At 49.6% G+C, this 14,230-nt stretch overlaps 1 protein-coding gene across 4 annotated transcripts; it reads left to right on the top strand.

Annotated features, from left to right (window-relative positions):
- Positions 1-10,077: 10,077 nt before the first annotated feature.
- On the top strand, positions 10,078-13,680 carry MYMX (myomixer, myoblast fusion factor). Of its 4 annotated transcripts, none has more exons than XM_072832861.1 (2): positions 10,078-10,905; positions 12,875-13,680. In XM_072832861.1, the coding sequence occupies exon 2, from the start codon at positions 12,929-12,931 to the stop codon at positions 13,181-13,183; it is 255 nt and encodes an 84-aa protein (XP_072688962.1). In that variant the 5' UTR covers positions 10,078-10,905; positions 12,875-12,928; the 3' UTR covers positions 13,184-13,680. The 4 variants fall into 4 exon arrangements, with proteins under 4 accessions (XP_072688962.1, XP_072688961.1, XP_072688963.1 ...); XM_072832860.1 differs by having other exon boundaries at positions 10,091-10,830; XM_072832862.1 differs by lacking the exon at positions 10,078-10,905 and adding an exon at positions 10,913-12,410.
- Positions 13,681-14,230: the final 550 nt, after the last annotated feature.

Below are 14,230 nucleotides of genomic sequence, written 5' to 3'. Positions count from 1 at the left end.
GCCCCCGCCGGCCCGAAGCACCACCCCCGCCGGGCCTGGGGCGCACCAGCCCGGCCTCACCTGGACTCTGACCCCCGCCCTCCCCGGGGCCTCCCACCACCGTTTGTCACCCTCCGCCCATCCCTGTCCCCGAGCACCGTCCCCCGCCCTCGGGCTTTTCCGGGCCATCCCGCTCGGAAGCCGCCCCCCATTCCACCCTCCCCCGCCCCCCAACCACCCGACCTCACCCCTGCCACGCCTTCTGGGGCCCCGACTCCAGGCTCGCGCGCCCTGCAGGCGGCGGCGCTGGGCAATTCCCCCGGGCCCGCCCCCGCCCCCGCCCCAACCCCCCCGCCCCGCGCCGGCCGCGCCCCTGGGCTCCGAAGGTGCCTGGCACTTTCCCCTGCAGAACAATTGTGTCTCCCTATTGCAACTTCCTGTTTACCCCTCCGCCTCCCCTCCCTATGCTGGGGGCAGGGCTGTCTTCACTGACGCGCTTCAAGTGCAGGCGCCGGAGCACTGACCGCGTGTGTGGACCGAGGACACCACGGGTGGGTTTCCCAGCTAACGCCATCGCCCCCCAGCTGGAACCTTCGAAGGTTTCAACCTCCCGGAGGGCCAAGCGGGCCCTGTTGGAATTGGAACCTTCCTGGGTCTGATGTGCAAACTCCTCTACCTCCACCGTCTTCCTGCCCTCCCTCTTCGGACTCTGACAGAGGCCCTCTCTGAACCTCAGTTTTCTCATCTGTCTAGGGAAGAGAACACTAAGGGGATAATTATAAGGGCCACGTGAATCATATACGTTGTAAATGACAATGTGATAAAAGAATATGAGAAGTGGGTACATTATTAAAAACAGTGCTGAAAAAAAAAAAAAAACAATGCTGCCATTCACTGAGCTTGTTTTCTATACCAGGCATCTTTTTTAAAAATTTTTTTTATTATTTAAAATTTTTATTTATTTATGATATTCACACAGAGAGAGAGAGAGAGAGAGGCAGAGACACAGGCAGAGGGAGAAGCAGGCTCCATGCACCGGGAGCCCGACGTGGGATTCGATCCCGGGTCTCCAGGATCGCGCCTTGGGTCAAAGGCAGGCGCCAAACCGTTGCACCACCCAGGGATCCCCGGCATCTTTTTTTTTTTTTTTTTTAAGATTTTATTTATTTATTAGAGAGGGAGCGAGTGTTCGTGCACACTCAGCAGGCAGAGGGAGAGGGAGAAGCGGGCCCCCAGCTGAGCAGGAAGCACAATGCAGGGCTAGATCCCAGGACCCTGAGATCACGACCTGAGCCAATGGCAGATGCTTAACTGTTGGAGCCACCAGGCGCCCCTATATGAGACAAAGTTCTAATATCTCACTGGTATTAAGGTCTTTTCATCCAAATCAGCTCTGTTTCAAACAAAGGTAAACTGAGGCACAGAGCAGTTAATGATTCATTTGCCTAAGATTCTACATTGGAGGTAGAAGAGCTGAGACTTGAACGCAGGCAGAAACTATGTGCTTCACCACCACCCTATACTGCATTCCTATTAAATAATATATAATATGTTAGTATTATTTGGCCGGAGAACTGCCGTCTTCTAATAAAACTGATCTGTCACGCAACCACCCTCTCCTGGGATGATTCTAACTCTAACGGCCATTCTATAGGTCAATTTTTGTGTACATATCTATTTGACTATCCCAAGAATGGAAATGGAATGTTTTTGTTTTTGTTTTGTTTTGTTTTGTTTTGTTTTTTTGGAAACATTTTTAAAATGCAGAAAAGAACTATGCCCGTATTTTCTGTTCTTCAACATTTGTGTTATCAGATTCAAACAGAATAAATACCCCTCAGCTGAGCTGCACAGAGTTTAACAGCATCTGTTCTGTTACAACTTACAGGGAGTTACCTTCGAAGTCCTGAAAATATTTATTCCCCAAACCCACCATTGCAGGTCTTCCAAGGACGTTTAGGCTGAGTTTCCAGTCCCTTCCTTCATATTTGCAGAATTTCCTCACCAAGAGAGAGAATGAGAAAAAGAAAGAAAGAGAGATGGGGGCGGGGCAGAGAGGGAAGAGGCCAGCCGAAGTGGGCCTCTGCATTTGCATTCACAAAGGGCAGGAGAAGAGAGATAAAGGTTTAGTGGCCACAGATAGTCCTTCTAGGTCTGTGACTCGGGGCGCAGTCTGTGCTCCCCTGGATTGCCATGGGGGTGGCATGGCAATGTCGCCTCCACATAGGTAAGTTCCCCAGGTCTCCCTCCTTTGCCTGTCCTATTGCCACTCCTGATGCCAGCCCTAACCCTGGCACAAAGTGCCAACTCCTGCCTAGGGGGGCCAGAGAACAGAGGGAGGAGAGAAAGGTACCATTTCTAGACAGCTAAGGAGAGCACAGAAAGAAGGACACCCCCACCCCCCAAGGACAGCCAGAAGTGAGAGGCCTGCCTCCCAGCACCATGTTCCCTAACTGCCAGCCCTCATTGTCTCTACTGCTGGGGATCCAGAAATTGATAGGAGGTAGGGAGGGAAGGAGATGAGGAAAAGGTGAAGAGAGAGAGATCCAGAGAAAAGGGGTAAGAGGTTAGAGAGACCAACAAAAGGCACACCTTAGAGATAGTGCAGGTTCAGTGCAGCAAAGCACATATTGCAATAAAGTGAGTGAGATGAGTTTTTTGGCTTCCCAGTGCATATAAAAATTACGTTAATCCGGCAGCCCTGGTGGCACAGCGGTTTAGCGCGGCCTGCAACCTAGGGTGTGATCCTGGAGACCCTGGATCGAGTCCCAGAGTCCCATGTCGGGCTCCCTGCATGGAGCCTGCTTCTCCCTCTGCCTGTGTCTCTGTCTCTCTCTCTCTCTCTGTCTCTCATGAATAAATAAGTAAAATCTTTTAAAAAATTATGTTTACACAATACTATAGTCTCGTGAGTGTGCAATAGCGTTATGTCTAAAAAAAACCCCAATGTGCATATCTTCATTAAAAAACTACTTTATTGCTGGGGTGCTTACATGGCTCAGTCAGTTAAGCAGCTGCCTTTGGCTTGAGTCATAATCTCAGGGTCCTGGGGTCGAGTCTGCTTCCTCCCCCCACTCCTGCTCTTGCTCACTCTCTCTTTCTCAAATAAATAAAATATTTTTTAAAAATATTTTTTAAAAAACTACTATATTGCTAAAAAAATGCTAACCATCATCTGAGATTTTAGCAAGCTGTAATCTTTTTGCTGGTGGAGGATCCTGCCTCCATGCTGATGGCTGCTGACTGATCAGGGTGGTGGTGGCTGAAGCTTGGAGTGACCGTGGCAGATTCTTTTCTTTTTAAGATGTTATTTATTTACTTGAGAGAGAGAGCGCGCGCGCATGAGCAGGAGGAGGGGCAGAGGAAGAGGGAGAAGCAGACTGCCCGCTGAGCAGAGAGCCCCATTCAGGGTTCACTCCCAGGGACCCCTCCCCCACCCCAGATCGCAACCTGAGCCAAAGTCAGATGCTTAACCGACTGAGCCACACAGGCGCCTCTGTGGCAGTTTCTTAAAAAATAACGGTAAAGTTTGCCACACTGAGTGACTCTTCCTTTCACAAATGATTTCTCTGCAGCATGCAATGCTGTATGATAGCATTTTACCCACAGCAGAAATTCTTTCAAAATTGGAGTCTGTCCTCTCACACCTGCTGCTTTCCCAACTATGTTTATGGAATATTCTAAATCTTTTTTTAAAATTTTCTTTTTTTTAAAGATTGTATTTATTTACTCATGGGAGACACAGAGAGAGAGAGGCAGAGACAGAGGCAGAGGGAGAAGCAGGATCCACGTAGGGAGCCTAATCCAGGACTCTATCCCAGGACCCCAGGATCACACCCTGGGCTGAAGGCAGACGCTAAAGGCAGGCGCTAAACTGCTGAGCCACCCACACTGGGTGTCCCCAGTCTCCATTCCTGATTCTAGTTCTCTTACTAATTCCACCCCATCTGCAGTCACTTCCTCCATTGAAATCTTGAACCCCTCAAAGTCCTCCATGAGGGTTAAAATCAAATTCTTCCAAACTCCTCTTAATGTTTTATTTTTTTCTTCATGAATTTGCATGTCCTTCTTGCATGTCTTTACGTGCTAACCTCTGTATTGTTCCAATTTTAGTACAAGTGCTGTTGAAGCAAGCACCCATTAATGTTGATATGTGACCTCCTCCCATGCATCACAAATGTTCTTAATGGCATCTAGAAGGGTGAATCCAGGGGGCACCTGGCTGGCTCAGTCAGTAGGACATGTGACTTTTGATCTCAGAGTTGTAAGTTCAAACCCCATGTTGGGTACAGAGATTACTTAAGGAAATTAAAAAAGAAAAAAAAAAGTAGAATGGTGACTGCTTATCAGAGATTTTCAACTTACTTTGCCCAGATCCATGAGAGGAATCACTATCCATGGCAGCTATAGCCTTATGAAATGTACTTCTTAAATACCAAGACTTGAACATTGAAATGACTCCTTGATCCAGGGGCTGTAGAGTGGATGTTGTGTTAACAAGCATGAAAACATTAACCTGGGTGAGCAGGCTCATCAGCAATGAGCAGTACTATTTTGAAAGGAATCTTTTTTCCTGAGCAGTAGGTCTCAACAGTGGGCTTACAGTATTCAAAATATTCAACTGTGTTTCAAACCGATGTGTTGTCATCCAGGCTTTGTTCCATTTATAGAGCAGAGGCAGCAGAATTCTGAAGGGTCTTAGAATATTTAGAATAGAATAAGAATTTATTTATTTATTTAGAATAGAATAAGCATTGGCTTCATCCTAAAGTCATCAATTGCATTAGCCACTAACAAGGGAGTCAACCTGTCCTTTGAAGCTTTGAAACCAGGCACGGACCTCGTCTCTCCAGTTCTGAAAGTCCTAGATGGCATCTTCTAATAGAAGGCTGTTTTGTCTACATTGAAAATCCGTTGGAGCTCCTGGGTGGTACAGTCAGTTGGGCATCCAACTCTTGGTTTCGGCTCAGGTCATGGTCTCAGGGCTGTGGGATTGAGCCCCATGTTGGGTTCCATGCTTGGTGCAGGATCTGCTTGGGATTCTCTCCCTCTCCCTCTGCCTCTCCTGCCTGTGGTCTCTCAAATAAACAAACAAACAAACAAACAAACAAATAAATAAATAAATAAAACCTTTAAAAAGTCTCTTTATTTATGATTTATACTAAATCTTTTTCAGTTATGCAGAAAGTCTTCTCCAGTCTGTGATGGACTGCCTTTTCATTTTGTTTATAATATCTTTTGTTGATGAAAAGTTTTTGAATTATCACTGAAGGTGGGTGATTGATACATAGGGGTTTGTTATACCATTATCTCTACTTTTGTGTAATTTTGAAAATGGCCATAACAAGGGACACCTGGGTGGCTCAGTGGTTGGGCACCTGCCTTCAGCCCAGGGCGTGATCCTGGAGACCGGGGATCGAGTCCCACATCAGGCTCCCTGAATGGAGCCTGCTTCTCCCTCTGTCTGTGTCTCTGCCTCTCTCTGTGTATCTCTCATGAATAAATAAAGTATTAAAAAAAAAAAAAGGTGCATGTGTTACCTACTGAGCCAGCCTGGTGCCCCATACTTTTATAGCTGATGCTCCAGATGATCAAAAATTACCTTCCAAAAAAACCCCCAAAACCTTCCCTTCCCCTTCATAAATGACCAACTGTCCCAGCCCCCTTTCTGACCCTGTATTCTGATCCTGTCCCTTCTCTTTTGATCAGAAATTCTCTCTCTGCCCTATATATTCCTGAATCTATTCCTAAATTCTCTCTTCTGGGGGGGGGGGGGAGGACCAAAAACAAAAAATAAATTCTCTATTCTGTTCCTTAGTCACTGTGTCTATTTTTGCATTTTGCCACATCGTTGTAATTCTCATATTATCAGATTGGCCACATTGGTACCATCTCTTCTTTTTCTTCTCAGATTGACTTGGCTATTCTTGGTCCTTTTTTCTTCCATATACATTTTTTGATCAGCTTACTCAATTCCAGAGAAGGAAGAAATCAACACTGTTGGGGTCTTCATTGGAATCACATCGAATTTCCAGATTAATTTGGGGGAGAACTAACATTTGTATAACATGATACTTTCCTGACAATTATTACCTTGGTACTTTAATCCATATATGTAGGTCTTCTTTTTGGTCCCACTGTAAACATTTTGTTTGCTTTCACCACTCGGGTCTTGCTCAATCCTTGTTAGATTTTTTCCTAGGGTTTGTGGGTTTTGGTGCTCTCCCTCCCCCCATCAGATATGCCAGGCATGTCCTTCCTCACCTCCTCCTCCTGCCTTCTGGTCCACACCCCTCCTTCCCACCGTCCAGGGAGCAGCTGTCCTGGCCCAACAGCTGACTTTCCTGGTAAGGCCTCCCCAGAGTGGGTGGTGCTCCCACCTCCCACTTCAGGTCCCATCAGCTGACTCTGGGGAGAGTGACAGTTGTTTCAGTGGGGACAATGGGCTGCATTCTGTATAGACTCCTCTCTCTGGGCCTTCTTCTCACTGGCCCCAGCAACTGTTCTTGCAGATAGGGTAGGGCCCCACTTGTCAGCTCTAGTTACTCTTCAGGCAACACCCAACTCCCTGACCCATTTCTTCATGCTTAGTAAGCATATCTAGTATGTGTTCTCTTACCCAGTTCCCTGTTCATGGGCCTATCATTGCCTGGAATTGGTGGGCAGAGGAATGGTGGTCTTGGGTATAAGACTATCCCTCCCAAGGGCATGATCTCTTACTCTGGAGGAGCTACAAGTTCCTAAAACATTCTCTGAGTTGTCACCACAACCAGGTGTCAGTCAGCAACTCACAACAGCTCCACTCAGATAGTTGAGTGACTATTGTCACCAGCCAAGAGGAGGTGTGATAGGTAACAGGGATGAACGAACTCCCAATTCCAGGCCAGTAGTCTGCCCTTCCCTGCCAACACTTCCTACACCTGACTGGCCTCCACACCTGCCCCTCAGCACCTGCGTCCGCAGCACCCCTGCCCTGGATGAGGCCTCTCCAGCCTTTGTTTGGGAGTCAGCATTGGCTTCAACTTCCCACAAATGGGAAGGGCTCCAGGCCAATGCTGATCCCTGAGAGGAGACAACAAGACAGTGAAACCTGACAGACCCAGGGGCTTCAAGGGGACTCAGGGGTCCATCGATTTTTTTAAGCTTTCACTAAAGCCTGGCATCCACTCTCACAGGCTGGTTGTGAGCATCAGTGCCTCATAGCAGGCCTTTGAGGCATAGCCAATCTGGCTGACCTCAGACATAGGGTGGGTTGGGAGGTAAAGGAAGGAGATTCTGTTTACTGGACACTTTCTGGAAGCCAGCTCTGGACCTAGTATTTTCCCATGCCTCAATCCTGTCAGAGGTAGGGGTTATGATAATTCCCATGGTAGAGAACAGGGCCCCCACACAGCACAGCTCCATGAATAGTCTGCTTATGGGGCTCCTGGGTGGCTCAGTGGGTTAAGCAACTGCCTTCAGCTTGGGTCAGGTCCCAGGGTCCTAAGATGGAGCCCCACATCATGTTGGGGTCAGGCTTCCTGCCCAGGAGGCAGTCTTCTTCTCCCTCTCTCTCTCCTCTTCTCTCCAGCTCATGCTCTCTCTCTCTCTCATAAATAAAATGTTTTAGGGATGCCTGGGTGGCTCTGCAATTGAGGGTCTCCCTTTGGCTCAGGACGGGATCCCAGATTCCCAGGATCGAGTCCCACACACATCAGGCTCCTTGCATGGAGCCTGCTTCTCCTCCCTCTGCCTGTGTCTCTGCCTCTCTTTCTGTATCTCTCATGAATAAATAAATAAAATCTTATAAATAAATAAATAAATAAATAAATAAATAAAATCTTAAAAAAAAAAAAAAAAGGCTTCTCAGGCATCCCTAGCAGCCCTAACAGAGAGTCCCAGAGCAGCCAGCATGTGAATCCATTCTTCACCTGTCTGTGCAGCTCATGGCAGAGGAGGCCATGCAGTAGAGTGCTGTGGCTGCCTCGATGGGGAGCAGAAAGCGGTAGGAGGAGCAGGAGGCCCAGTGCTCCATGGTCCCACCAGAACTCCTTAACTATACGGGGTGTCTGGCTGGCTCAGTCAGTAAAGCATGTGACTCTTAATCTTGGGGTTGTGAATTTAAGCCCCACATTGGGTAGAGATCACTTCATTTTTTTTTTTTTTTTGAAGATTTTATTTATTTATTCATGAGAGACACACACACACAGAGAGGCAGAGACACGGGTAGAGGGAGAAGCAGGCTCCATGCAGGGAGCCTGACGCGGGACTCGATTCTGGGTCCCCAGGATCACACCCTGGGCTGAAGGCAGCGCTAAACCGCTGAACCACTGGGGCTGCCCTGTAGAGATTACTTTAAAAACAAACAAACAAACAAACAAACAAAACAGGGACGCCTGGGTGGCTCAGGAGTGCTTGCCTTTGGCCCAGGGCATGATCCTGGAGTCCCATGTCAGGCTCCCCTCATGAAGCCTGCTTCTCATTCTGCCTGTGTCCCTGCCTCTCTCTCTCCCTCTGTGTCTCTCATGAATAAATAAATAAAATCTTTTAAAAAAATAAAAAACAACAACAACAGAAACCTTCAGCTATATTGCAACTCTCACCCCACCCTCATCCTTGGTCTACCGGCTGCCTGTCTATCACCTTATCTGTTGAGTGTGTCTGTCCTGTGTCCCACTGCCTTGCACAGGCCTGGCATACAGTTGCTTGCACTTCAGTGCTTGTTGTTGACATGAATGGTCCAATTAATTGATGCCTATTGCAGGGGTGAGGTGGAGGGGTGGTGCTCTCCATAATGCTTCTGGAAGGCCCTGAAAGTCTGGGAAGAGGACCAGGGAGGAGGACTCCAGGGCTCACTTACTGTCCAGTCCACAGTCCTCAGCTTCACAAATTGGCACTCAGATCCCTTTTTTTTTTTTTTTAATTAACTTTAAGGAACAGGAGGTTTAGCCAATTTCCTCAAAGTTGCTGGCCTATCCCCAGCAGCAGAGGGTGAAGGGTAGAGGTCAGGGTGGTGGTACAGGCAGGATCCATTACACAGGCTAAATCAGGAACTAGAAGGAATTGTTCCGTGTAGCCCTTTTGCCAGAGAGGATGGTAATCTTTCCAGGAAAGGCTGAGGAAATCCTTAGCAGAGCCCTTGGTTTTCTACCTTGGATAAAATGGGGCAGGCTGATGGGTGTAGGGAAGGATTAATCCAGGTGAAAGTGGGAAGGAGGTGGACAGGGAAGTTAATATCAGAGTGGATAAAGGGAGTAGAGAGTAAACTATGACTAGACCCAGGTCCTTCTGGCAACTGCTTCCCCTCTTCACCTCCCTTCTCACCCCCCTTCTGGGGTTTCCCATTGTTACAACAGCCTGTTTCCCTTGCTTGCTCTGGAAACCCTCACTCTGCTCAGTGGTGAATGGTGAGAGGGGATGGGGGATGGGGATGGAGGATGGGGGCAGGTGTCTGGCTCCAGGTCCAGGGTCCAAGGATCTTGCAGCTGTGGAAACTGAGATTGGAGAGCCGTGTGACTTACTTGAGGTCACAGCAGTAGTTTATGTGGGCCAGTGCTTGGTTGAGACTACAGGGTACCCTAAAACTACGCTTTTCAGAGGGTCCCAGAGGGAACCATTGAGGTCTGATTTCTTCTCCCTTGGGTTCATGGGATCAGTTCCCCCTCTCCAAAAGGCTCTCTCCAGTTGTTCATGGCAACTGGGGTGTATATTCAGATCAATGGAGCTCTGGGGCTCTGCAGCACAAGGGTCTGGACAAGCAGACCTGAGTTTGGGTCCCAGCACAGAACCTCTATTGATTTATACTTGCATTGTTTATTGCCAAGCACTGAGGACACAGCAGCAGACAAAATAGAGTTTAGTCCCTCCATTCTTGGAGGGGTGGCCGATAATCAACAAGGAAGTAAAATAAATTATATAGCATGTCAGATAATGATTTGCTGTGGAGACAAGTAAAACAAAGGTTAGATAGAGAGAAGATGGAGGAGTGTACTTTTTTTTTTTTTTAATTTTATTTACCTATTCATGAGAGACACAGAGAGAGAGAGAGGCAGAGACACAGGCAGAGGGAGAAGCAGGCTCCGTGCCGGGAGCCCAATGTGGGACTCAATCCTGGGACTCCAGGATCACGCCTTGGGCCAAAGGCAGGTGCTAAACCTCTGAGCCACCCAGGAATCCCCTGGAGGAGTGTACTTTTAAATAGGATGGATAGGTAACATAGGAGCAAAGACTTGAAGGAGGTGAGAGAGAGAGCCAGGTGGATACCTGGAGAAAGAGCCTTATGTGAAGGAGCAACAGTAGGTGCAAAGGCCCTGAGGCATAAAATATGTCTGGCATAGTTAAGGATAAGCAAGGAAGCCGGTGTGGCTAGAGCAGAATGGCAGACAAGGAGAGAAGTTGAGTCAATAGGCTAGGGAAGATCAGACCACCCAAGGCCTTGTAGATCACAATGAAAGCCTTTAGCTTTAATTCTGAGTGAGATGGGAGCCACTGGGCAGTTTGTACAGAAAGAAGACAGGATCTGATTCATGTTTTATAAAGATCATTCTGGTCACTGTGGAAAAAAAACAGAAACAGGACACTAGTTAGCAGGCTACTACAATAATTCAGGTGAGAGATGATGAATGCTCACACAAGGGTAGTCATGGCGACATCAGTGAGGTGGTGAGATTCTGAATATGTTGAAAGTAGGGCTACTGGCATTTACTAATATGGGTAGTGAACTGTGATGGGAAGAGAGAAGTCAAGAGAACGTCTAAGATTTTGGCCAGAGGAACTAGAAAGTGGCAGTTGCCACTTACAGAGATGGGAAGGCCCGAGGGAGGGGACAGGTCTGGGGGAAGATCAGACCATTTATCTGCTGTATGACTCTGGGTAAGTTAACCACTCTGAACCTTGGTTTCCTCATCTTTACAATGGTTATAATAACGTCTCTCCTGCAGAGTGGAGGTAAGAACTAGTAAGATCATAAATTCACAGGATTGGCACCTGTGTGGACTCATTATGGGTTCTGTCCATGGCCCAGGGATGGCCCACAGCCAACACATCTCCTCTGGAAGTACCCGGAAAAAGACGAAGACTATGTCTATAAATCTGTGCTCTAGCTCCTCTCCTCTGCTTCCTCCAGGCAGAAGTGGGACAGGCCTTTTTGATATTTACATTTCCTTTCTTCAAGGTCTTTGATGGTTTTAGAAATGGTGATGGTACCAAGGGAGGCTGGGGGGGGCGGGGGAATGAGGACAGATGATATTCTAGAGGCCCTGGAGTTTACAAGATACTTTCATGGCCCTTATCTCTTCTGAGTCCCGGAAGACAAAAAGTAGCCCCATTTTAGGAAGTAGGAGGATGAGGCATTTAAAAACAAAACAAACCCAGGCTGTCCCTTTGTCAGGCTATCTCATGGAACTTCATTTATTTACTTATTTTTAAAGATTATTTATTTATTTGAGAAAGAGAGCAAGAATGGGGGAGGAAGTGGCAGAGGGAGAGGGAGAAACAGACTCCCAGGGTAGCAGGGAGCCCCATGCCGGCGAGATTCCAGGACCCTGGGATCATGACCTGAGTGGAAGGCAGAAGCCAGGCATGTAATGGACCAGGCCACCCAGGCACCCCTGTGGAACTTCATTTAATCTTGGGGCAAAGGTGGGTAAAGATGGTCCTAAAGTGGCTATCTCTCTTCCTGCCCTGAGTGGGAGTGCCACCCAGCTGTGTCCAACTGGGCCCAGGTGTCAGATGGACTGTGACCCCTCTCCTCTGTCCCTGGGAGACGGCCCACCAGTGCTTGCCCAGATCCTATTCTTCCCGAGTGGGCCACACTCTGCTGGTGTGCGTGGTGTGTCTAGGCTGCAGCCTTCCCGCTGCTGAGGTTCCGGCAAGTGGGGGTCTCACATCATTCCATTCCGGTTACCCCTCCCAGTTACTCCCAGTTACTGAGCTAACAGAGGATAGGACTGGAGACCCGTAGGATCAATGTGCCTAAGGTCCCACTATTAGAAACCGCAGTCTGGGGGATCCCTGGGTGGCGCAGCGGTTTGGCGCCTGCCTTTGGCCCAGGGCGTGATCCTGGAGACCGGGATCGAATCCCACGTCGGGCTCCCGGTGCTTGGAGCCTGCTTCTCCCTCTGCCTATGTCTCTGCCTCTCTCTCTCTCTCTCTGTGACTATCATAAAAAAAAAAAAAAAGAAAGAAAGCGCAGTCTGGGTTCCAACTCTGAGGTCTACACTCAGCAGGGACAATTCCTGCATATGTTCCTCCCACCTCTTCCAGCCCAGCTGCCCCCTCCCCTCAATGCACCAGGTGCCAGAACACAGCTGCCTCTTCATCGCTCCCTCCACCCAGGCAAGCTGTCCTAGGGCGGGGCTGGGCTTAGTGGGGCAGTGGTGGAGTGTCTGGGGAGGCTGTGCCCTTGTAGGCAAATTCCTCCAGAGACTGATTCTGAGCAACAGTTCCAACTGGTGAGAGCTGCTGCTGATGGGTGGGTGTGGGGGATTGGGAGGGTCGGAAGTATCGGGTCAGGGTGGACCAAGGGGCCTCAGAAGAAAACTTACGATTGCCTGGGGAAGAACTTCTGCTGGGGTGAGAAGAGTTGGGGACTGCCAAGGAGATTGAGGGTGTGCATGAAGTGTATGTGGCGGGGGTGGGGGGGGTGGGGGTGGGGGGTGGGGGGGCCTGGCTAAAGGAGGGGTGATCTAGGGAACACCAGGAGCCCCGGGGGCTCAGAGGGGCAACCTGTAGGTCTTAGCCCAGCTCTACTCATGCTTTGGTTCCATGTGATAAGAATCCTCCTGCCCCAGCTACCTTGCCAAGAGCAAGGGCTTCTGGAAAGCAAAAATGACCCACGAATTGAGGTGGGGGGAACATAAGTGTAGAAACTGAAGTGGAGAGGAGTCTGCCTATCCCTTTTTTTTTTTTTTGCCAGGTGAGGAGGGAGCAGGAAAGGGGCAAGCCTACAGCCTGGATTGCCTTCACAGCCATGCCTGCTCCACTGCTCCCACTGCTGCTGCGAACGCTGGTGTCTCGCCTGCTGCTGCCTGCTGCCCGCCTGGCCCGGCGGCACCTCCTGCCCCTGCTGCGTGGACTGGCCCGCCGCCTAGGCTCGCAGGAGGTTCGAGAGGCTTTGCTGGGCTGTCTGTTGTTCATCCTCAGCCAGAGACATCCGCCGGACGCCGAGGAGGCCTCCAGAGTGGCTGGCCAGGAGAGGAAGGAGAGGCTAGCTCCCCCCAAATGAGGCTACGATTCCTGCTACTGGCAGTATCATCAAAAGCCTTTCTTTTGGAGTAAGACAGTCCTGGCACCATCACTGAGTGCAGCCTGTCCCCTGTGCAGAAAACACGGTGGGGGACCCAGTACAAGGGTCTGACTGGGAATGCCTCCCCACTCCCAGCAGGAATGCCTGGAAGATGCCCAGCACCCAGCAGAAAACTGATCATTACCCCTCTCTGAATTCCTGCCAAGACACCTTTCCTAATCACATCTGGGTCTAAGTCGGGGGCAAGGAAGTGACTCTCCTCTCCCATGCTCGAATGGTGACATGAGGTCCAATGAGGGACACTGCTTACCCAGGGGTAACTGACAATTTCTCTGAAAGGCAAGATTTTTAACCCCGACGGTCTGTCTCCAGACTCAGGATTTAACTTAAAATAATAGGACCTTGGTTCCCAGGGAGTCAGTCTTGGCCCAAAACCTGGCATGCATCAGGTGCTCAATAAACGTTTGTTGATTTGAGTTCTCCGGATGCCACTGAAAGTCGTGTCACCCACGCAGCTCCTACACTCCTGAGCAGAGCGACACAGACTAACTAACCTGACCAGGGGGAGGGAGCTGGGGCTGGGGCGGGGATAAGGGTGGGGGTGGGGTGGGGAAGCCACTTGAAGCTTCCTTCTGCTTCCTATTCCATCGTCCAGCAGTCCTCATCTCCTGGAGATGGTTTCTCTTGTGTGACTTCAGGCAGTATGTCCCACTGTGACCCAGCCGTCTTGGGTCCCTTTTGGGCTGGCTAGCTCAAGGTAGGGGGAAACACGCCCTAGAGCCAGGCTGGAACTCTTCTCACCCCGTGGTGTGGGAAGAAGGAGGTTGGCTTGCTAAGGGACCCTGCGGGCCGCCAGCCTGGGGAGCAATGCAGAAATGCTTCCCCCGAGGGGCACTGTGTCCCCCCCCCCCCCCGCCGAGATCTAGGCGGGGTGGGGCTGGAAGTGACCAGAGGCATTCACCTCAGTATTTCCGCCGCCTCAAAGAGCATCCCCTGAGGGGTCAAATGAGTTGTCAGGTTCATTTG

Source organism: Canis lupus, chromosome 7, assembly GCF_048164855.1.
Source record: "Canis lupus baileyi chromosome 7, mCanLup2.hap1, whole genome shotgun sequence".
NCBI classification, from domain to species: domain Eukaryota; kingdom Metazoa; phylum Chordata; class Mammalia; order Carnivora; family Canidae; genus Canis; species Canis lupus.
Note: the sequence above shows the minus strand (reverse complement) of the source record. Positions and strands in the feature narration are given on the sequence as shown.

What these genes read in the sequence shown, in the direction of transcription:
- MYMX (XM_072832861.1), top strand. Translation starts at nt 12,929, where the DNA reads ATGCCTGCTCCACTGCTCCCACTGCTGCTGCGAACGCTGGTGTCTCGC.